The sequence below is a fragment of the Heptranchias perlo genome, unplaced genomic scaffold, assembly GCF_035084215.1.
Source record: "Heptranchias perlo isolate sHepPer1 unplaced genomic scaffold, sHepPer1.hap1 HAP1_SCAFFOLD_579, whole genome shotgun sequence".
Lineage (NCBI taxonomy): Eukaryota > Metazoa > Chordata > Chondrichthyes > Hexanchiformes > Hexanchidae > Heptranchias > Heptranchias perlo.
In genome coordinates, this window is record NW_027139601.1 from 1 (window position 1) to 22,361 (window position 22,361).

At 58.1% G+C, this 22,361-nt stretch overlaps 1 protein-coding gene across 1 annotated transcript in view; it reads right to left on the minus strand.

Annotated features, from left to right (window-relative positions):
* Nucleotides 1–1,179: 1,179 nt before the first annotated feature.
* LOC137316288 (SLIT-ROBO Rho GTPase-activating protein 3-like) overlaps nucleotides 1,180–22,361 on the minus strand; it is a gene marked incomplete at its 3' end in the record, with an annotated part of 43,129 nt that continues 21,947 nt past the window's right edge. Inside the window, exons 3-8 of the mRNA XM_067980358.1 lie at nucleotides 18,746–18,967; nucleotides 8,106–8,207; nucleotides 4,120–4,329; nucleotides 3,745–3,829; nucleotides 1,957–1,984; nucleotides 1,180–1,282 (exon numbers count right to left, since the gene is read on the minus strand). Of these exons, the coding sequence (XP_067836459.1) occupies nucleotides 1,180–1,282; nucleotides 1,957–1,984; nucleotides 3,745–3,829; nucleotides 4,120–4,329; nucleotides 8,106–8,207; nucleotides 18,746–18,967 (750 nt within the window). The remainder of the gene's footprint in view (nucleotides 1,283–1,956; nucleotides 1,985–3,744; nucleotides 3,830–4,119; nucleotides 4,330–8,105; nucleotides 8,208–18,745; nucleotides 18,968–22,361) is intronic.

A 22,361-nucleotide genomic window follows, 5' to 3' on the forward strand; every position in this document is an offset into this window, starting at 1 on the left:
TACCCTCTCTCTCTCTCTCTCTCTCTGCCTGGACGGGGTGTGTGGCACGGGTGCGGGGGAACGGGGGGGGGTCCCTGAGGAGGTGAAGGATGGAGTGAGGGGGGGACGAGTCTGCGAGTGAAGAGGATACAAATTCTGTTGCGAATACCTGAGGGTGGGGCCTCGACCTTTGGTCCCAGGGCACGGGACGCGGTTCATACAACAGAGGGGTCACTGGCAGCAGGAGCAGTCCCCGGGAGCTCTGCCGTGTGCTGCAGGCTGTACCAGCACGGCCGCTGTCCCCAGGCACCGACAGCCTCTCCCAGCCTGGGATCTATTTGGACCGAGCCCCCTCTGACCCCCGCCCCCCCCACCCAAGTACCAGGTGTCCAGAATGATCCCCCTCCCTCCCTCCCTCGCCCGTCGCCCTCTCCCGCCCATCTCCCTCCCGTCAGACTCCCTCCCTCGCCCGGCCCCGCCCGTCCGTCTCCCTCCCTCGCCCGCCCGTCTCCCTCCCTCGCCCGCCCGTCTCCCTCCCTCGCCCGCCCGTCCGTCTCCCTCCCTCGCCCCGCCCGTCCGTCTCCCTCCCTCCCTCGCCCGTCCGTCTCCCTCCCTCCCTCGCCCGTCCGTCTCCCTCCCTCCCTCGCCCGTCCGTCTCCCTCCCTCCCTCGCCCGTCCGTCCGTCCGTCTCCCTCCCTCGCCCGTCCGTCCGTCTCCCTCCCTCGCCCGTCCGTCTCCCTCCCTCGCCCGTCCGTCTCCCTCCCTCGCCCGTCCGTCTCCCTCCCTCGCCCGTCCGTCCGTCCCCCTCCCTCGCCCGTCCGTCCGTCCCCCTCCCTCGCCCGTCCGTCCGTCCCCCTCCCTCGCCCGTCCGTCCGTCCCCCTCCCTCGCCCGTCCGTCCGTCCCCCTCCCTCGCCCGTCCGTCCGTCCCCCTCCCTCGCCCGTCCGTCCGTCCCCCTCCCTCGCCCGTCCGTCCGTCCCCCTCCCTCGCCCGTCCGTCTCCCTCCCTCCCTCGCCCGTCCGTCTCCCTCCCTCGCCCGTCCGTCTCCCTCCCTCGCCCGTCCGTCTCCCTCCCGTCCGTCTCCCTCCCGTCCGTCTCCCTCCCGTCCGTCTCCCTCCCGTCCGTCTCCCTCCCGTCCGTCTCCCTCCCGTCCGTCTCCCTCCCGTCCGTCTCCCTCCCGTCCTGGTTCTGTCCTGAGTACCTTGATGAAGATCTCCAGCTCCCCGTTGAAGAGTTTCTGATTGTACAGGGAGCAGGGCCGAGGCTTCCTCTGTCTCTGGGAGCGGCCGAGGGTAGATGACAACCTGAGAGGGCAGGAAGAGAATAGCAGCTTGCCCGCCTGGATCTCACTGCACCCTGGGCTCTCAATCACAGCACAGGAACAGGGGGAGGCCATTCAGCCCCTCGAGCCTGTTACATTAGGAACAGGAGGAGGCCATTCAGCCCCTCGAACCCGTTCCACCATTCGATTAGATCAGGGCTGATCTGTATCTTAACCCCATTTACCCTCCTTGGTTCCCATGACCCTGACCCAACAAAAAACTATCAGTCTCAGTGCTGAAAGCTCCAATCGACCCCCAGACTCCACAGCTTTTTGGGGGGAGAGTTCCAGATTCCCACTCCCCTTTGTGTGAAGAAATGCTTCCCGACATCACCCCTGAACGGCCTGGCTCTAATTTTAAGGTTCTGCCCCCTTGTTCTGGACTCCCCCCACCCAGAGGAAATAGTTTCTCTCCATCGACCCTATCAAATCCTTTAATCATCTTAAACCCCTCGATTAGATCACCCCTTAATCTTCTACACTCGAGGGAATACAAGCCGAGTCTGTGCAACCTGTCCTTGGAATTTAACCCTTTTAGCCCCGGTATCATTCTGGGGAATCTGCGCTGCCCCTCCCCTCCGAGGCCAGTCTATCCTTCCCGAGGTGCGGCCTGTTCCCGTTCTGTGAGCCGGTGGACGGGGTGAAGAGGGAACTCACCTGTGTGTGTTCTCGTTCTCCACGACCCCTGCAGGGAACAGAAGAGAGTGGGGTTAGTTGGGTGTCACTGCTGTGGGTCACTAGCTCGGAGCTCCCTCATTGTCTCAGGGTGTGGGCGCTTACATTCCTGAGTTAGTGATGGTCTGGGATAGAATCGTAGAAAGGTGACAGCATGGGAAGGAGGCCATTCGGCCCATCGAGTCCGCGCCGGCTCAATGCAAGAGCAATCCAGCTAGTCCCACTCCCCCGCCCTATCCCCGTAGCCCTGCAAATTTTTTACTTTCAAGTACTTATCCAGTTCCCTTTTGAAGGCCATGATTGAATCTGCCTCCACCACCCCCTCGGACAGTGCATTCCAGATCCTAACCACTCGCTGTTTAAGAAAGATTTTCCTCATGTCACCTTTGGTTCTTTTGCCAATCACCTTAAATCGATGTCCTCTGGTTCTTGACCCTTCCGCCAATGGGAACAGTTTGTCTCTATCTACTCTGTCAGAGCGCCTCATCCGCAGGGTTAGTGGGAATGGGGCAGGAGGGCCGGATCGCCAATCACAGGATCAATGGGAACCAGGCTTCGGAGCCTCACTCGTTACAACTTGCCTTTCTCCTGCAGCCCTACAACCCCCCCACAAACCTCTCAGCCTCTCCCTCTTCCTTTAAGGTTGGCGATTCGAACGGGAGGCTCTCCATGGAGTCAATGGGAATGGGAGGGGTCTCCACGGGGTCAATGGGAAGGGGAGGGGTCACCATGGAGTCAATGGGAATGGGAGGGGTCTCCATGGAGTCAATGGGAAGGGAGGGGTCACCATGGGGTCAAAGGGAACGGGAGGGCTCCCCACGGGGTCAATGGGAAGGGGAGGGTTCCCCACGGGGTCAATGGAAGGGGAGGGCTCCCCACGGGGTCAATGGGAAGGGGAGGGCTCCCCACGGGGTCAATGGGAAGGGGAGGGCTCCCCACGGGGTCAATGGGAAGGGGAGGGCTCCCCACGGGGTCAATGGGAAGGGGAGGGCTCCCCACGGGGTCAATGGGAAGGGGAGGGCTCCCCACGGGGTCAATGGGAACGGGAGGGGTCACCACGGGGTCAATGGGAAGGGGAGGGCTCCCCACGGGGTCAATGGGAAGGGGAGGGGTCCCCACGGGGTCAATGGGAAGGGGAGGGCTCCCCACGGGGTCAATGGGAAGGGGAGGGGTCCCCACGGGGTCAATGGGAACGGGAGGGGTCCCCACGGGGTCAATGGGAACGGGAGGGGTCCCCACAGGGTCAATGGAACGGGAGGGGTCCCCACGGGGTCAATGGGAAGGGGAGGGGTCCCCACGGGGTCAATGGGAAGGGGAGGGGTCCCCACGGGGTCAATGGGAAGGGGAGGGCTCCCCACGGGGTCAATGGGAAGGGGAGGGGTCCCCACGGGGTCAATGGGAACGGGAGGGGTCCCCACGGGGTCAATGGGAACGGGAGGGGTCCCCACGGGGTCAATGGGAACGGGAGGGGTCCCCACGGGGTCAATGGGAAGGGGAGGGGGTCCCCACGGGGTCAATGGGAAGGGGAGGGCTTCCCACGGGGTCAATGGGAAGGGGAGGGCTCCCCACGGGGTCAATGGGAAGGGGAGGGGTCTCCATGGGGTCAATGGGAAGGGGAGTGGTGGGGGTGGGCCCTTGTTGAGACCCTCGCAGACGAGGGCGATAGAGACCAGACCCTTTGAGCATTCCTCCCGTTGTTGTGTTGCAGTATGAGCCGTGCTCGCAGTGAGCGCCTCGCGGGTCTCTCTGGGTTTAGGCGCAGGGACTCACCCTTGTCGATGGCAGATTTCAGCAGCTTGTACTTGGCGTCCAGCTTGGTGATCCTGTTGCTCCCGTCCACGTACTCCTTCACTTTCTGAGAGGCACAGAGAGAGTGTGATCATCGCAGCAATACGGCCACACACTGCACCCCCAGCCCCGGGGGACTCACTGTCCCCCAAACCCACACCGCCCTTAGTAGGTCTATCCTGTGCCCATGGTGCTAGTGTGCCCCCTCCCTCCAACACCACCCCCCCACCATTCCCCGCACACTGGCCGTGCAATGGGCAAGGGGGTATAACCTGTGCCCCCCCCTCACTGGGCGTGGGCTGGGCTGCGACGCCCTGCCCTGCGCTCTCCCCGCCGTTTGCCGATCCCTGGGCTTACGGTGAAGTAGTAGGTCTCGGTGTCCTGCTGGTTGGAACGCCGCTTGGTGATGTTGGCCTTGTCGGAGCCCGAGCCCGAGCCCGAGCCCGAGCCGACCGATTTGACGGACTCCGTAGACCGGCTGGGCTGGAAGATGTCGGGAATGTCGTAATCATCTGTGGTGACCAGGTCCTGCAACACCCGCAGTGTGGCCTTCAGGGTCTTATTAATCTGTAGGTGGAGGGAGGGAGACGGAGTCAGTCTCGGTATCGGCAACTAGCGGAGTCAGAGTCACAAACACTCTCACTCACACACACACTCACACACACACTCACACACACACTCACACACACTCTCACACACTCTCACACACACTCGCACACACACTCGCACACACACTCGCACACACACTCGCACACACACTCGCACACACACTCGCACAAACACTCGCACAAACACTCGCACAAACACTCGCACAAACACACTCACAAACACACTCACAAACACACTCACAAACACACTCACAAACACACTCACAAACACACTCACAAACACACTCACAAACACACTCACAAACACTCACACAAACACTCACACAAACACTCACACACACACTCACAAACTCACACACTCTCACACAAACACTCTCACACACACACTCACACACACACACTCACACACACACACTCACACACACACACTCTCACACACACTCTCACACACACACTCTCACACACACACTCTCACACACACACTCTCACACACACACTCTCACACACACACTCTCACACACACACTCTCACACACACACTCTCACACACACACTCTCACACACACACTCTCACACACACACTCTCACACACACACTCTCACACACACACTCTCACACACACACTCTCACACACACACTCTCACACACCACTCTCACACACACACTCTCACACACACACTCTCACACACACACTCTCACACACACACTCTCACACACACACTCTCACACACACACTCTCACACACACACTCTCACACACACACTCTCACACACACACTCTCACACACACACTCTCACACACACACTCTCACACACACACTCTCACACACACACTCTCACACACACACTCTCACACACACACTCTCACACACACACTCTCACACACACACTCTCACACAACACTCTCACACAAACACTCTCACACAAACACTCTCACACAAACACTCTCACACACACACTCACACACAAACACTCTCACACACACACTCTCACACACACACCACTCTCACACAAACACTCTCACACACACACTCTCACACACACTCTCACACAAACACTCTCACACACACACTCTCACACAAACACTCTCACACACACTCTCACACACACACTCTCACACACACACTCTCACACACACACTCTCACACACACACTCTCACACACACACTCTCACACACACACTCTCACACACACTCTCACACACACACTCTCACACACACACTCTCACACACACACTCTCACACACACACTCTCACACACACACTCTCACACACACACTCTCACACACACACTCTCACACACACACTCTCACACAAACACTCTCACACAAACACTCTCACACAAACACTCTCACACACACACTCTCACACACACACTCTCACACACACACTCACACACAAACACTCTCACACAAACACTCTCACACAAACACTCTCACACAAACACTCTCACACAAACACTCTCACACAAACACTCTCACACACACACTCTCACACACACACTCACACACACACACTCACACACAAACACTCTCACACACACTCTCACACACACACTCTCACACAAACACTCTCACACAAACACTCTCACACACACACTCTCACACAAACACTCTCACACAAACACTCTCACACACACACTCTCACACACACACTCTCACACACACACTCTCACACACACACTCTCACACACACACTCTCACACACACACTCTCACACACACACTCTCACACAAACACTCTCACACAAACACTCTCACACACACACTCACACACACTCTCACACAAACACTCTCACACACACTCTCACACACACACTCTCACACAAACACTCTCACACACACTCTCACACACACACTCTCACACAAACACTCTCACACAAACACTCTCACACAAACACTCTCACACAAACACTCTCACACAAACACTCTCACACACACACTCACACAACACTCTCACACAAACACTCTCACACAAACACACTCACACACACCACACACACACACTCTCACACACAAACACTCTCACACAAACACTCTCACACAAACACTCTCACACAAACACTCTCACACAAACACTCTCACACAAACACTCTCACACAAACACTCTCACACAAACACTCTCACACAAACACTCTCACACAAACACTCTCACACAAACACTCTCACACAAACACTCACACACAAACACTCACACACACACTCACACAAACACTCTCACACACACACTCTCACACAAACACTCTCACACACACACTCACACACAAACACTCACACACAAACACTCTCACACAAACACTCTCACACAAACACTCTCACACAAACACTCTCACACACACACTCTCACACACACACTCTCACACACACACTCTCACACAAACACTCTCACACACACACTCACACACAAACACTCTCACACAAACACTCTCACACAAACACTCTCACACACACACTCTCACACACACTCTCACACACACACTCTCACACACACACTCTCACACACACACTCTCACACACACACTCTCACACACACTCACACACACACACTCACACACACACTCACACACACTCTCACACACACTCTCACACACACACTCTCACACACACACTCTCACACAAACACTCTCACACACACACTCTCACACACACACTCTCACACACACACTCTCACACACACACTCTCACACACAAACACTCACACACAAACACTCACACACAAACACTCTCACAACACCACACAAACACTCTCACACAAACACTCTCACACAAACACTCTCACACAAACTCTCACACAAACACTCTCACACAAACACTCTCACACAAACACTCTCACACAAACACTCTCACACACACACTCTCACACAAACACTCTCACACACACACTCTCACACACACACTCTCACACACACACTCTCACACAAACACTCTCACACACACTCTCACACACACACTCTCACACACACACTCTCACACAAACACTCTCACACACAAACACTCACACACAAACACTCTCACACAAACACTCTCACACACACACTCTCACACACACACTCTCACACAAACACTCTCACACACACACTCACACACAAACACTCTCACACAAACACTCTCACACACACACTCTCACACACACACTCTCACACACACACTCTCACACACACACTCTCACACACACACTCTCACACACACACTCACACACACACACTCACACACACACTCACACACACTCTCACACAAACACTCTCACACACACACTCTCACACACACACTCTCACACACACACTCTCACACACACACTCTCACACACACACTCTCACACACACACTCTCACACACACTCTCACACACACACTCTCACACACACACTCACACACACACTCTCACACACACACTCTCACACACACACTCTCACACACACACTCACACACACTCTCACACAAACACTCTCACACAAACACTCTCACACACACACTCACACACACACACTCACACACAAACACTCTCACACACACACTCACTCGCACAAACACTCACAAACACTCACAAACACTCACACTCACAAACACCCTCACCCTCACCCTCACCCTCACCCTCACCCATCCCCTCACACATCCCCTCACACTCACACACCCCCCTCATTCACTCTGCCACATTTGCCATTACCCAGTGACCTGTTGCCTGTTCGGTGCTGTGGGACCAAACCTGGCCCTGGGCAGCTGCTTGAGAGGAATCTGTCCCTACCTCTTCCGTCTCCAGTTTGGCCGTAACCAGCGTGGTTTGAAGGTTCTGGAACCGTGTGAGAAGCTCCTGGTAGACGGCAGACTCTGTCCTCACTTCACACACCTGTCACAGGCAAAGAGAAGAAAATGAAACCAAGCAATGGGATAAATGTCCCCGTTCGATCGTCACCTCCCACGAATTAGGCCGGAGCGTAGAGAGGGGGTCAAAAATAAACGATTCATCTCAGGGAAACCTCGCACCCCGAAACAGTGGGGGCAGAGATTCTGCTCAGTGACAGTCTGACACTCTAACCTACTCACTGTAATATTCCCAATTAACCTTTACCATTACTCTCTGGCACCCCTCTATATACAGGACCCCCCCTTACACAGGGAGCCCCCCCAGACACACGGAGAACCCCCCCGTCACACGGAGAACCCCCCAGACACACGGAGAGCCCCCCAGACACACGGAGAGCCCCCCCAGACACACGGAGAACCCCCCCTTACACAGGGAGCCCCCCCAGACACACGGAGAACCCCCCCAGACACACGGAGAACCCCCCCTTACACAGGGAGCCCCCCCAGACACACGGAGAGCCCCCCCAGACACAGGGAGCCCCCCCAGACACACGGAGAGCCCCCCAGACACACGGAGAGCCCCCAGACACACGGAAACCCCCCCAGACACACGGAGAACCCCCCCAGACACACGGAGAACGCCCCCAGACACACGGAGAACGCCCCAGACACACGGAGAACCCCCCCAGACACACGGAGAACCCCCCAGACACACGGAGAACCCCCCAGACACACGGAGAACCCCCCAGACACACGGAGAACCCCCCAGACACACGGAGAACCCCCCCAGACACACGGAGAACCCCCCCAGACACACGGAGAACCCCCCCAGACACACGGAGAACCCCCAGACACACGGAGAGCCCCCCCAGACACACGGAGAGCCCCCCCAGACACACGGAGAGCCCCCCAGACACACGGAGAACCCCCCCAGACACACGGAGAACCCCCCCAGACACACGGAGAACCCCCCCAGACACACGGAGAACCCCCCCAGACACACGGAGAACCCCCCAGACACACGGAGAGCCCCCCCAGACACACGGAGAGCCCCCCCAGACACACGGAGAGCCCCCCCAGACACACGGAGAACCCCCCCAGACACACGGAGAGCCCCCCCAGACACACGGAGAACCCCCCCTTACACAGGGAGCCCCCCCAGACACACGGAGAGCCCCCCCGTCACACGGAGAGCCCCCCCGTCACACGGAGAACCCCCCCAGACACACGGAGAGCCCCCCCTGTCACACGGAGCCCCCTGTCACACGGAGCCCCCCTGTCACACGGAGCCCCTCCTGTCACACGGAGAACCCCCCTGTCACACGGAGAGCCCCCCCTGTCACACGGAGAGCCCCCCCTGTCACACGGAGAGCCCCCCCTGTCACACGGAGAGCCCCCCCTGTCACACGGAGAACCCCCCCTGTCACACGGAGAACCCCCCCTGTCACACGGAGAACCCCCCCTGTCACACGGAGAACCCCCCTGTCACACGGAGAACCCCCCTGTCACACGGAGAGCCCCCCCTGTCACACGGAGAACCCCCCCTGTCACACGGAGAACCCCCCCTGTCACACGGAGAACCCCCCCTGTCACACGGAGAACCCCCCCTGTCACACGGAGAACCCCCCCTGTCACACGGAGAACCCCCCCTGTCACACGGAGAACCCCCCCTGTCACACGGAGAACCCCCCTGTCACACGGAGAACCCCCCCTGTCACACGGAGAACCCTCCTGTCACACGGAGAACCCTCCTGTCACACGGAGTCCCCACACTTACACACGGAGTCCCTCCTGTCACACGGAGAACCCTCCTGTCACACGGAGAACCCCCCTGTCACAACGGAGAACCCCCCCTGTCACACGGAGAACCCTCCTGTCACACGGAGAACCCTCCTGTCACACGGAGTCCCCACACTTACACACGGAGTCCCTCCTGTCACACGGAGAACCCTCCTGTCACACGGAGAACCCCCCTGTCACACGGAGAACCCCCCCTGTCACACGGAGAACCCTCCTGTCACACGGAGAACCCTCCTGTCACACGGAGTCCCCACACTTACACACGGAGTCCCTCCTGTCACACGGAGAACCCCCGTCACAACGGAGAACCCTCCCGTCACACGGAGAACCCTCCCGTCACACGGAGAGCCCCTCCTGTCACACGGAGAGCCCCTCCTGTCACACGGAGAGCCCCTCCTGTCACACGGAGAGCCCCTCCTGTCACACGGAGAACCCCCCGTCACACGGAGAGCCCCCCGTCACACGGAGAGCCCCCCCTGTCACACGGAGAGCCCCCCCTGTCACACGGAGAGCCCCCCCTCTCACACGGAGAGCCCCCCTCTCACACGGAGAGCCCCCCCTCTCACACGGAGAGCCCCTCCTCTCACACGGAGAGCCCCTCCTCTCACACGGAGAGCCCCTCCTCTCACACGGAGAGCCCCTCCTCTCACACGGAGAGCCCCTCCTCTCACACGGAGAGCCCCTCCTCTCACACGGAGAGCCCCTCCTCTCACACGGAGAGCCCCTCCTCTCACACGGAGAACCCTCCTCTCACACGGAGAGCCCCCACACTTACACACGGAGCCCCCACACTTACACACGGAGCCCCCACACTTACACACGGAGCCCCCACACTTACACACGGAGCCCCCACACTTACACACAGAGCCCCCACACTTACACACGGAGAGCCCCCACACTTACACACGGAGAGCCCCCACACTTACACACGGAGCCCCCACACTTACACACGGAGCCCCCACACTTACACACGGAGCCCCCACACTTACACACGGAGCCCCCACACTTACACACGGAGCCCCTCCTGTCACACGGAGTCCCCACACTTACACACGGAGCCCCTCCTGTCACACGGAGCCCCTCCTGTCACACGGAGCCCCTCCTGTCACACGGAGCCCCTCCTGTCACACGGAGCCCCTCCTGTCACACGACGCTCCTCTGCTTGATGGGCCCCTCAGACGCCTCCTTTCGAAGGCTGAAAACCCCAATTCTCTCCACAACCCAGACCCCCAACACTAGGATTCACCCCTCCTGACACTTTGCACTAACTTTAATGCACAAATGCCTCCCTCGTGATGAAGCCGTGGTGCTCAGTTGAACTGTGGCCACCTGCGGCCGTTCTGCCAGCGAAGGTGAACATCCAGCTGGCCGGTGTTGACTGTGGCTCGGTACTGCCCTCTGGGGTCAGACCGCAGCGAGCACGCTGACCACACAATTCCAGATTCTCGAGAACTCCTCGACTTTTCTGTAATTGCTGAATTAGAAGCTTGAAAATCCTCTTTCTGCCCACGAACATAAATATTACTTGGACAATTAATTTCCATTCAGGAGCTGAGACTGTCGTTCAAAGTTAGGAGAAAGAGACATCGGGAGTGTGTCAGTATTTACAGGGGGTCCCCGGGAGTGTGTCAGTATTTACAGGGGGTCCCGGGGAGTGTGTCAGTATTTACAGGGGGTCCCCGGGAGTGTGTCAGTATTTACAGGGGGGTCCCCGGGAGTGTGTCAGTATTTACAGGGGGTCCCCGGGAGTGTGTCAGTATTTACAGGGGGTCCCCGGAGTGTGTCAGTATTTACAGGGGGTCCCCGGGAGTGTGTCAGTATTTACAGGGGGTCCCCGGGAGTGTGTCAGTATTTACAGGGGGGTCCCGGGAGTGTGTCAGTATTTACAGGGGGGTCCCCGGGAGTGTGTCAGTATTTACAGGGGGTCCCCGGGAGTGTGTCAGTATTTACAGGGGGTCCCCAGGAGTGTCTCAGTATTTACAGGGGGTCCCCGGGAGTGTGTCAGTATTTACAGGGGGTCCCCGGGAGTGTGTCAGTATTTACAGGGGGTCCCCGGGAGTGTGTCAGTATTTACAGGGGGTCCCCGGGAGTGTGTCAGTATTTACAGGGGGTCCCCGGGAGTGTGTCGATATTTACAGGGGGTCCCGGGAGTGTGTCAGTATTTACAGGGGGTCCCCGGGAGTGTGTCAGTATTTACAGGGGGTCCCCGGGAGTGTGTCGATATTTACAGGGGGGTCCCGGGAGTGTGTCAGTATTTACAGGGGGGTCCCCGGGAGTGTGTCAGTATTTACAGGGGGTCCCCGGGAGTGTGTCGATATTTACAGGGGGTCCCCGGGAGTGTGTCAGTATTTACAGGGGGGTCCCCGGGAGTGTGTCAGAATTTACAGGGGGTCCCCGGGAGTGTGTCAGTATTTACAGGGGTCCCCGGGAGTGTGTCAGTATTTACAGGGGGTCCCCGGGAGTGTGTCAGTATTTACAGGGGGTCCCCGGGAGTGTGTCAGTATTTACAGGGGTCCCCGGTGAGTGTGTCAGTATTTACAGGGGGTCCCCGGGGAGTGTGTCAGTATTTACAGGGGGTCCCCGGGGAGTGTGTCAGTATTTACAGGGGGTCCCCGGGAGTGTGTCAGTATTTACAGGGTGTCCCCGGGATTTTGTCAGTATTTACAGGGGGTCCCGGGAGTGTGTCAGTATTTACAGGGGGTCCCCGGGAGTGTGTCAGTATTTACAGGGTGTCCCGGGATTTTGTCAGTATTTACAGGGGGTCCCCGGGGAGTGTGTCAGTATTTACAGGGGGTCCCCGGGGAGTGTGTCAGTATTTACAGGGGGTCCCCGGGAGTGTGTCAGTATTTACAGGGTGTCCCCGGGATTTTGTCAGTATTTACAGGGGGTCCCCGGGAGTGTGTCAGTATTTACAGGGGGTCCCTGGGAGTGTGTCAGTATTTACAGGGGGTCCCCGGGAGTGTGTCAGTATTTACAGGGGGGTCCCCGGGAGTGTGTCAGTATTTACAGGGGGTCCCCGGGAGTGTGTCAGTATTTACAGGGGGTCCCCTGGAGTGTGTCAGTATTTACAGGGGGTCCCCGGGAGTGTGTCAGTATTTACAGGGGGTCCCCGGGAGTGTGTCAGTATTTACAGGGGGTCCCCGGGAGTGTGTCAGTATTTACAGGGGGTCCCCTGGAGTGTGTCAGTATTTACAGGGGGTCCCCGGGAGTGTGTCAGTATTTACAGGGGGTCCCGGGAGTGTGTCAGTATTTACAGGGGGTCCCCGGGAGTGTGTCAGTATTTACAGGGGGTCCGCGGGAGTGTGTCAGTATTTACAGGGGGTCTCCGGGAGTGTGTCAGTATTTACAGGGGGTCCCCGGGAGTGTGTCAGTATTTACAGGGGGTCCCCGGGAGTGTGTCAGTATTTACAGGGGGTCCTGGGAGTGTGTCAGTATTTACAGGGGGGTCCCGGGAGTGTGTCGGTATTTGAGGGGGTCTCTCGGAGTGTCAGTATTTGAGGGGGTCTCGGGGAGTGTCAGTATTTGAGGGGGTCTCGGGGAGTGTCCGTATTTGAGGGGGTCTCGGGGAGTGTCCGTATTTGAGGGGGTCTCGGGGAGTGTCCGTATTTGAGGGGGTCTCGGGGAGTGTCCGTATTTGAGGGGGTCTCGGGGAGTGTCCGTATTTGAGGGGGTCTCTGGGAGTGTCCGTATTTGAGGGGGTCTCTGGGAGTGTCCGTATTTGAGGGGGTCTCTGGGAGTGTCCGTATTTGAGGGGGTCTCTGGGAGTGTCCGTATTTGAGGGGGTCTCTGGGAGTGTCCGTATTTGAGGGGGTCTCTGGGAGTGTCCGTATTTGAGGGGGTCTCTGGGAGTGTCCGTATTTGAGGGGGTCTCTGGGAGTGTCCGTATTTGAGGGGGTCTCTGGGAGTGTCCGTATTTGAGGGGGTCTCTGGGAGTGTCCGTATTTGAGGGGGTCTCTGGGAGTGTCCGTATTTGAGGGGGTCTCTGGGAGTGTCCGTATTTGAGGGGGTCTCTGGGAGTGTCCGTATTTGAGGGGGTCTCTGGGAGTGTCCGTATTTGAGGGGGTCTCTGGGAGTGTCCGTATTTGAGGGGGTCTCTGGGAGTGTCCGTATTTGAGGGGGTCTCTGGGAGTGTCCGTATTTGAGGGGGTCTCTGGGAGTGTCCGTATTTGAGGGGGTCTCTGGGAGTGTCCGTATTTGAGGGGGTCTCTGGGAGTGTCCGTATTTGAGGGGGTCTCTGGGAGTGTCCGTATTTGAGGGGGTCTCTGGGAGTGTCCGTATTTGAGGGGGTCTCTGGGAGTGTCCGTATTTGAGGGGGTCTCTGGGAGTGTCCGTATTTGAGGGGGTCTCTGGGAGTGTCCGTATTTGAGGGGGTCTCTGGGAGTGTCCGTATTTGAGGGGGTCTCTGGGAGTGTCCGTATTTGAGGGGGTCTCTGGGAGTGTCCGTATTTGAGGGGGTCTCTGGGAGTGTCCGTATTTGAGGGGGTCTCTGGGAGTGTCCGTATTTGAGGGGGTCTCTGGGAGTGTCCGTATTTGAGGGGGTCTCTGGGAGTGTCCGTATTTGAGGGGGTCTCTGGGAGTGTCCGTATTTGAGGGGGTCTCGGGGAGTGTCCGTATTTGAGGGGGTCTCGGGGAGTGTCAGTATTTGAGGGGGTCTCGGGGAGTGTCAGTATTTGAGGGGGTCTCGGGGAGTGTCAGTATTTGAGGGGGTCTCGGGGAGTGTCAGTATTTGAGGGGGTCTCGGGGAGTGTCAGTATTTGAGGGGGTCTCGGGGAGTGTCAGTATTTGAGGGGGTCTCTCGGAGTGTCGGTATTTGAGGGGGTCTCTCGGAGTGTCGGTATTTGAGGGGGTCTCTCGGAGTGTCGGTATTTGAGGGGGTCTCTCGGAGTGTCGGTATTTGAGGGGGTCTCTGGGAGTGTCGGTATTTGAGGGGGTCTCGGGGAGTGTCGGTATTTGAGGGGGTCTCGGGGAGTGTCGGTATTTGAGGGGGTCTCGGGGAGTGTCGGTATTTGAGGGGGTCTCTGGGAGTGTCGGTATTTGAGGGGGTCTCTGGGAGTGTCGGTATTTGAGGGGGTCTCTGGGAGTGTCGGTATTTGAGGGGGTCTCGGGGATTGTCGGTATTTGAGGGGGTCTCGGGGATTGTCAGTATTTGAGGGGGTCTCTGGGAGTGTCAGTATTTGAGGGGGTCTCGGGGAGTGTCAGTATTTGAGGGGGTCTCGGGGAGTGTCAGTATTTGAGGGGGTCTCTGGGAGTGTCAGTATTTGAGGGGGTCTCTGGGAGTGTCAGTATTTGAGGGGGTCTCTGGGAGTGTCAGTATTTGAGGGGGTCTCTGGGAGTGTCAGTATTTGAGGGGGTCTCTGGGAGTGTCAGTATTTGAGGGGGTCTCTGGGAGTGTCAGTATTTGAGGGGGTCTCTGGGAGTGTCAGTATTTGAGGGGGTCTCTGGGAGTGTCAGTATTTGAGGGGGTCTCTGGGAGTGTCAGTATTTGAGGGGGTCTCTGGGAGTGTCCGTATTTGAGGGGGTCTCTGGGAGTGTCAGTATTTGAGGGGTTCTCGGGGAGTGTCAGTATTTGAGGGGGTCTCTGGGAGTGTCAGTATTTGAGGGGGTCTCTGGGAGTGTCAGTATTTGAGGGGGTCTCCCCGAGTGTCAGTATTTGAGGGGGTCTCCCCGAGTGTCAGTATTTGAGGGGGTCTCCCCGAGTGTCAGTATTTGAGGGGGTCTCTGGGAGTGTCAGTATTTGAGGGGGTCTCTGGGAGTGTCAGTATTTGAGGGGGTCTCTCGGAGTGTCAGTATTTGAGGGGTTCTCTGGGAGTGTCAGTATTTGAGGGGGTCTCGGGGAGTGTCAGTATTTGAGGGGGTCTCTGGGAGTGTCAGTATTTGAGGGGGTCTCTGGGAGTGTCGGTATTTGAGGGGGTCTCTGGGAGTGTCGGTATTTGAGGGGGTCTCGGGGATTGTCAGTATTTGAGGGGGTCTCTGGGAGTGTCAGTATTTGAGGGGGTCTCGGGGAGTGTCAGTATTTGAGGGGGTCTCGGGGAGTGTCAGTATTTGAGGGGGTCTCTGGGAGTGTCAGTATTTGAGGGGGTCTCTGGGAGTGTCAGTATTTGAGGGGGTCTCTGGGAGTGTCAGTATTTGAGGGGGTCTCTGGGAGTGTCAGTATTTGAGGGGGTCTCTGGGAGTGTCAGTATTTGAGGGGGTCTCTGGGAGTGTCAGTATTTGAGGGGGTCTCTGGGAGTGTCAGTATTTGAGGGGGTCTCTGGGAGTGTCAGTATTTGAGGGGGTCTCTGGGAGTGTCAGTATTTGAGGGGGTCTCCCCGAGTGTCAGTATTTGAGGGGGTCTCTGGGAGTGTCAGTATTTGAGGGGGTCTCTGGGAGTGTCAGTATTTGAGGGGGTCTCTCGGAGTGTCAGTATTTGAGGGGTTCTCTGGGAGTGTCAGTATTTGAGGGGGTCTCGGGGAGTGTCAGTATTTGAGGGGGTCTCGGGGAGTGTCAGTATTTGAGGGGGTCTCTCGGAGTGTCCGTATTTGAGGGGGTCTCTCGGAGTGTCAGTATTTGAGGGGTTCTCTGGGAGTGTCAGTATTTGAGGGGGTCTCGGGGAGTGTCAGTATTTGAGGGGGTCTCGGGGAGTGTCAGTATTTGAGGGGGTCTCTCGGAGTGTCAGTATTTGAGGGGTTCTCTGGGAGTGTCAGTATTTGAGGGGGTCTCGGGGAGTGTCAGTATTTGAGGGGGTCTCGGGGAGTGTCAGTATTTGAGGGGGTCTCTCGGAGTGTCCGTATTTGAGGGGGTCTCTCGGAGTGTCAGTATTTGAGGGGTTCTCTGGGAGTGTCAGTATTTGAGGGGGTCTCGGGGAGTGTCAGTATTTGAGGGGGTCTCGGGGAGTGTCAGTATTTGAGGGGGTCTCCGGGAGTGTCAGTATTTGAGGGGTTCTCGGGGAGTGTCAGTATTTGAGGGGTTCTCTGGGAGTGTCAGTATTTGAGGGGGTCTCTGGGAGTGTCAGTATTTGAGGGGGTCTCTGGGAGTGTCAGTATTTGAGGGGGTCTCTGGGAGTGTCAGTATTTGAGGGGGTCTCTGGGAGTGTCAGTATTTGAGGGGGTCTCTGGGAGTGTCAGTATTTGAGGGGGTCTCTGGGAGTGTCAGTATTTGAGGGGGTCTCCCCGAGTGTCAGTATTTGAGGGGGTCTCCCCGAGTGTCAGTATTTGAGGGGGTCTCCCCGAGTGTCAGTATTTGAGGGGGTCTCCCCGAGTGTCAGTATTTGAGGGGGTCTCCCCGAGTGTCAGTATTTGAGGGGGTCTCCCCGAGTGTCAGTATTTGAGGGGGTCTCCCCGAGTGTCAGTCGTTCACTGATATCCATGAACTGAACTTTTGAACCCATCTTCTGCTTTCAGTTTGCCTCCAAACTCTGTTCCCAAACTTTCACTGCTGAATTTTTCAATGCTGCTCCCAAATCACCAGTTAACACTTCCCCATCTGTGAGGCTAATTGTTTTGCCTATGAGGAATAATCAGACTAAAACTTCCTTCTTCCTCTGAGAAAAGAGAACTAACGGAAGGGACAGGGACTTTTTATAAATCAGATTGTTTTTAAACAAATCTGACTGACAAAAGTTTTTTTTTGAAGAATGAACTGTTTGTGCTGGTGTTTATACTCCACGCGGGCCCCCTTCCTTCAGACTTCATTTCACCCTGTTAACTATCACAGAATCATTGAATGATACAGGATAGAAGGAGGCCATTCAGCCCATCGTACCTGTGCTGGCTCTTTGAAAGAGCCAAGAACAAATCCCCAAGAACAAATATAAATAAAAGTTCCCGTTCCATTGGTTGGAGGGGTTTCGGAATCAGACTCCGGGGGAACGAGCCCGACACCCCCGGGCTTAAACAGCGAGGGGGGGGCGAGGCGGAGGGAGGGGGGGGGGCCGAGGCGGAGGGACGGGGGGGGGCCGAGGCGGAGGGACGGGGGGGAGGCCGAGGCGGAGGGACGGGAGGGGAGGCCGAGGCGGAGGGACGGGGGGGGAGGCCGAGGCGGAGGGACGGGGGGGAGGCCGAGGCGGAGGGACGGGGGGGGAGGCCGAGGCGGAGGGACGGGGGGGGAGGCCGAGGCGGAGGGACGGGGGGGGGAGGCCGAGGCGGAGGGACGGGGGGGGAGGCCGAGGCGGAGGGACGGGGGGGGAGGCCGAGGCGGAGGGACGGGGGGGGAGGCCGAGGCGGAGGGACAGGGGGGGGGGCCGAGGCGGAGGGACGGGGGGCCGAGGCGGAGGGACGGGGGGCCGAGGCGGAGGGACGGGGGGCCGAGGCGGAGGGACGGGGGGCCGAGGCGGAGGGACGGGGGGCCGAGGCGGAGGGAGGGGGGGGGGCCGAGGCGGAGGGAGGGGGGGGGCCGAGGCGGAGGGACGGGGGGGGGCCGAGGCGGAGGGACGGGGGGGGGCCGAGGCGGAGGGACGGGGGGGGGCCGAGGCGGAGGGACGGGGGGGGGCCGAGGCGGAGGGACGGGGGGGGGCCGAGGCGGAGGGACGGGGGGGGGCCGAGGCGGAGGGACGGGGGGGGGCCGAGGCGGAGGGACGGGGGGGGGCCGAGGCGGAGGGACGGGGGGGGGCCGAGGCGGAGGGACGGGGGGGGGCCGAGGCGGAGGGACGGGGGGGGGCCGAGGCGGAGGGACGGGGGGGGGCCGAGGCGGAGGGACGGGGGGGGGCCGAGGCGGAGGGACGGGGGGGGGCCGAGGCGGAGGGACGGGGGGGGGGCCGAGGCGGAGGGACGGGGGGCCGAGGGGCGAGGCGGAGGGGGTAAACACCTGGTCTTGATCATGCGGCAGGAACTCGAGCTTGTTTGGGAGGCAGAATGCGCTGCAGTTGATATCCATGATCTTCATCTTGTCGCTTTGAGGGTCCAGACTGTCGACTGCCGCCTCAATGATTTTCAGACCCTCACGGCGAGACGTCTCCACGCTGGACTCCGCCCTCAGGTACGTCCTCAGGGTGCGGCTCAGAGCCGAGTGAAATCCCAGGTCCCAATACTGCCAAACGATGAGACGCCAGCGTTAGTATAACCGTCCAATGTGTGTAAAAGGGAATCATTCACTTCTGTGTCTTCACTTGTCCCATTCCCACCCTCCCTGCCTCACACCATCATCCCCTTCTGTCATTTAATCACTCCTGCCCTCCACCCTATCACCGCCCTTCCCTTTTGTTCTTTCCCTGATCCTCTTTTCCCTGGCTCTGCACTTCCTTAAATACTGTTCATCCCTAACGTGGAATCACATAGAATTTTACAACACAGGAACAGGCCATTCGGCCCATCTGGTCTATCCCGGTGTTTATGCTCCACTCGAGCCTCCTCCCTCCCTACTCCATCTCACCCTATCACCATATCCTTCTATTCCTTTCTCTCTCATGTGTTTATCCGGCTTCCCCTTAAATCCATCTCTGTTATTCCCCTCAACCACTCCCTGTGGGAGTGAGTTCCACATTCTCACCACTCTCTGGGTAAAGAAGTTTCTCCTGAATTCCCTATTGGATTTATTACTGACTATCTTATATTTATGGCCCCTGGTTCTGGTCTCCCCCACAAGTGGTGAGTGTGGGAGTTCGGGGAAGTGGGGGAAGGACGTGCTGCTTTGCCTTGCTTTTCCGAACTTTTTCCCGCGGAGCGGCGGCAGACCTGAGCAGCAGAAGACTGAGAGTGGGGAATAAGAGCAGCAGCAGACCTGCAACAACAGACAACGACTGTGTGACGTCACAGGTGAGGCAGGAGAGTCCGAGAGGTGAGCGCAGTGTAAAAGGAGAGTCCGAGAGTGGGAGGAGAGTCCGAGAGGTGAGCACAGTGTAAAAGGAGAGACCGAGAGCGGGAGGAGAGTCCGAGAGGGGGAGGAGAGTCCGAGAGGTGAGCACAGTGTAAAAGGAGAGTCCGAGAGTGGGAGGAGAGTCCGAGAGGTGAGCACAGTGTAAAAGGAGAGTCCGAGAGGGGGAGGAGAGTCCGAGAGGTGAGCACAGTGTAAAAGGAGAGTCCGAGAGGGGGAGGAGAGTCCGAGAGGTGAGCACAGTGTAAAAGGAGAGTCCGAGAGGGGGAGGAGAGTCCGAGAGGTGAGCACAGTGTAAAAGGAGAGACCGAGAGTGGGAGGAGAGTCCGAGAGGTGAGCACAGTGTAAAAGGAGAGTCCGAGAGTGGGAGGAGAGTCCGAGAGGTGAGCACAGTGTAAAAGGAGAGTCCGAGAGGGGGAGGAGAGTCCGAGAGGTGAGCACAGTATAAAAGGAGAGTCCGAGAGCGGGAGGAAAGTCCGAGAGGTGAGCACAGTGTAAAAGGAGAGTCCGAGAGTGGGAGGAGAGTCCGAGAGGGGAGCACAGTGTAAAAGGAGAGTCCGAGAGTGGGAGGAGAGTCCGAGAGGTGAGCACAGTGTAAAAGGAGAGTCCGAGAGTGGGAGGAGAGTCCGAGAGGTGAGCACAGTGTAAAAGGAGAGTCCGAGAGTGGGAGGAGAGTCCGAGAGGTGAGCACAGTATAAAAGGAGAGTCCGAGAGCGGGAGGAGAGTCCGAGAGGTGAGCACAGTGTAAAAGGAGAGTCCGAGAGTGGGAGGAGAGTCCGAGAGGGGAGCACAGTGTAAAAGGAGAGTCCGAGAGTGGGAGGAGAGTCCGAGAGGTGAGCACAGTGTAAAAGGAGAGTCCGAGAGTGGGAGGAGAGTCCGAGAGGTGAGCACAGTGTAAAAGGAGAGTCCGAGAGTGAGAGGAGAGTCCGAGAGGTGAGCACAGTATAAAAGGAGAGTCCGAGAGCGGGAGGAGAGTCCGAGAGCGGGAGGAGAGTCCGAGAGCGGGAGGAGAGTCCGAGAGCGGGAGGAGAGTCCGAGAGCGGGAGGAGAGTCCGAGAGCGGGAGGAGAGTCCGAGAGCGGGAGGAGAGTCCGAGAGCGGGAGGAGAGTCCGAGAGCGGGAGGAGAGTCCGAGAGCGGGAGGAGAGTCCGAGAGGTGAGCGCAGTATAAAAGGAGAGTCCGAGAGCGGGAGGAGAGTCCGAGAGCGGGAGGAGAGTCCGAGAGCGGGAGGAGAGTCCGAGAGCGGGAGGAGAGTCCGAGAGCGGGAGGAGAGTCCGAGAGGTGAGCACAGTATAAAAGGAGAGTCCGAGAGTGGGAGGAGAGACCGAGAGGTGAGCACAGTGTAAAAGGAGAGTCCGAGAGGTGAACACAGTGTAAAAGGAGAGACCGAGAGGTGAACACAGTGTAAAAGGAGAGTCCGAGAGGTGAACACAGTGTAAAAGGAGAGACCGAGAGGTGAACACAGTGTAAAAGGAGAGTCCGAGAGGTGAACACAGTGTAAAAGGAGAGTCCGAGAGGTGAACACAGTGTAAAAGGAGAGTCCGAGAGGTGAACACAGTGTAAAAGGAGAGACCGAGAGGTGAACACAGTGTAAAAGGAGAGACCGAGAGGTGAGCACAGTATAAAAGGAGAGTCCGAGAGCGGGAGGAGAGTCCGAGAGGTGAACACAGTATAAAAGGAGAGTCCGAGAGTGGGAGGAGAGACCGAGAGGTGAGCACAGTATAAAAGGAGAGTCCGAGAGCGGGAGGAGAGTCCGAGAGGTGAGCACAGTGTAAAAGGAGAGACCGAGAGCGGGAGGAGAGTCCGAGAGGTGAGCGCAGTGTAAAAGGAGAGTCCGAGAGTGGGAGGAGAGACCGAGAGGTGAGCACAGGATAAAAGGAGAGTCCGAGAGCGGGAGGAGAGTCCGAGAGGTGAGCACAGTGTAAAAGGAGAGTCCGAGAGTGGGAGGAGAGACCGAGAGGTGAGCACAGGATAAAAGGAGAGTCCGAGAGGGGGAGGAGAGTCCGAGAGGTGAGCGCAGTGTAAAAGGAGAGTCCGAGAGCGGGAGGAGAGTCCGAGAGGTGAGCACAGTATAAAAGGAGAGTCCGAGAGGGGGAGGAGAGTCCGAGAGGTGAGCGCAGTGTAAAAGGAGAGTCCGAGAGTGGGAGGAGAGTCCGAGAGGTGAGCACAGTGTAAAAGGAGAGTCCGAGAGTGGGAGGAGAGTCCGAGAGGTGAGCACAGTGTAAAAGGAGAGTCCGAGAGCGGGAGGAGAGTCCGAGAGGTGAGCACAGTGTAAAAGGAGAGACCGAGAGCGGGAGGAGAGACCGAGAGGTGAGCACAGTGTAAAAGGAGAGACCGAGAGCGGGAGGAGAGTCCGAGAGGTGAGCACAGTGTAAAAGGAGAGTCCGAGAGTGGGAGGAGAGTCCGAGAGGTGAGCACAGTGTAAAAGGAGAGTCCGAGAGTGGGAGGAGAGTCCGAGAGGTGAGCACAGTATAAAAGGAGAGTCCGAGAGTGGGAGGAGAGTCCGAGAGGTGAACACAGTGTAAAAGGAGAGACCGAGAGTGGGAGGAGAGACCGAGAGGTGAGCACAGTGTAAAAGGAGAGTCCGAGAGCGGGAGGAGAGTCCGAGAGGT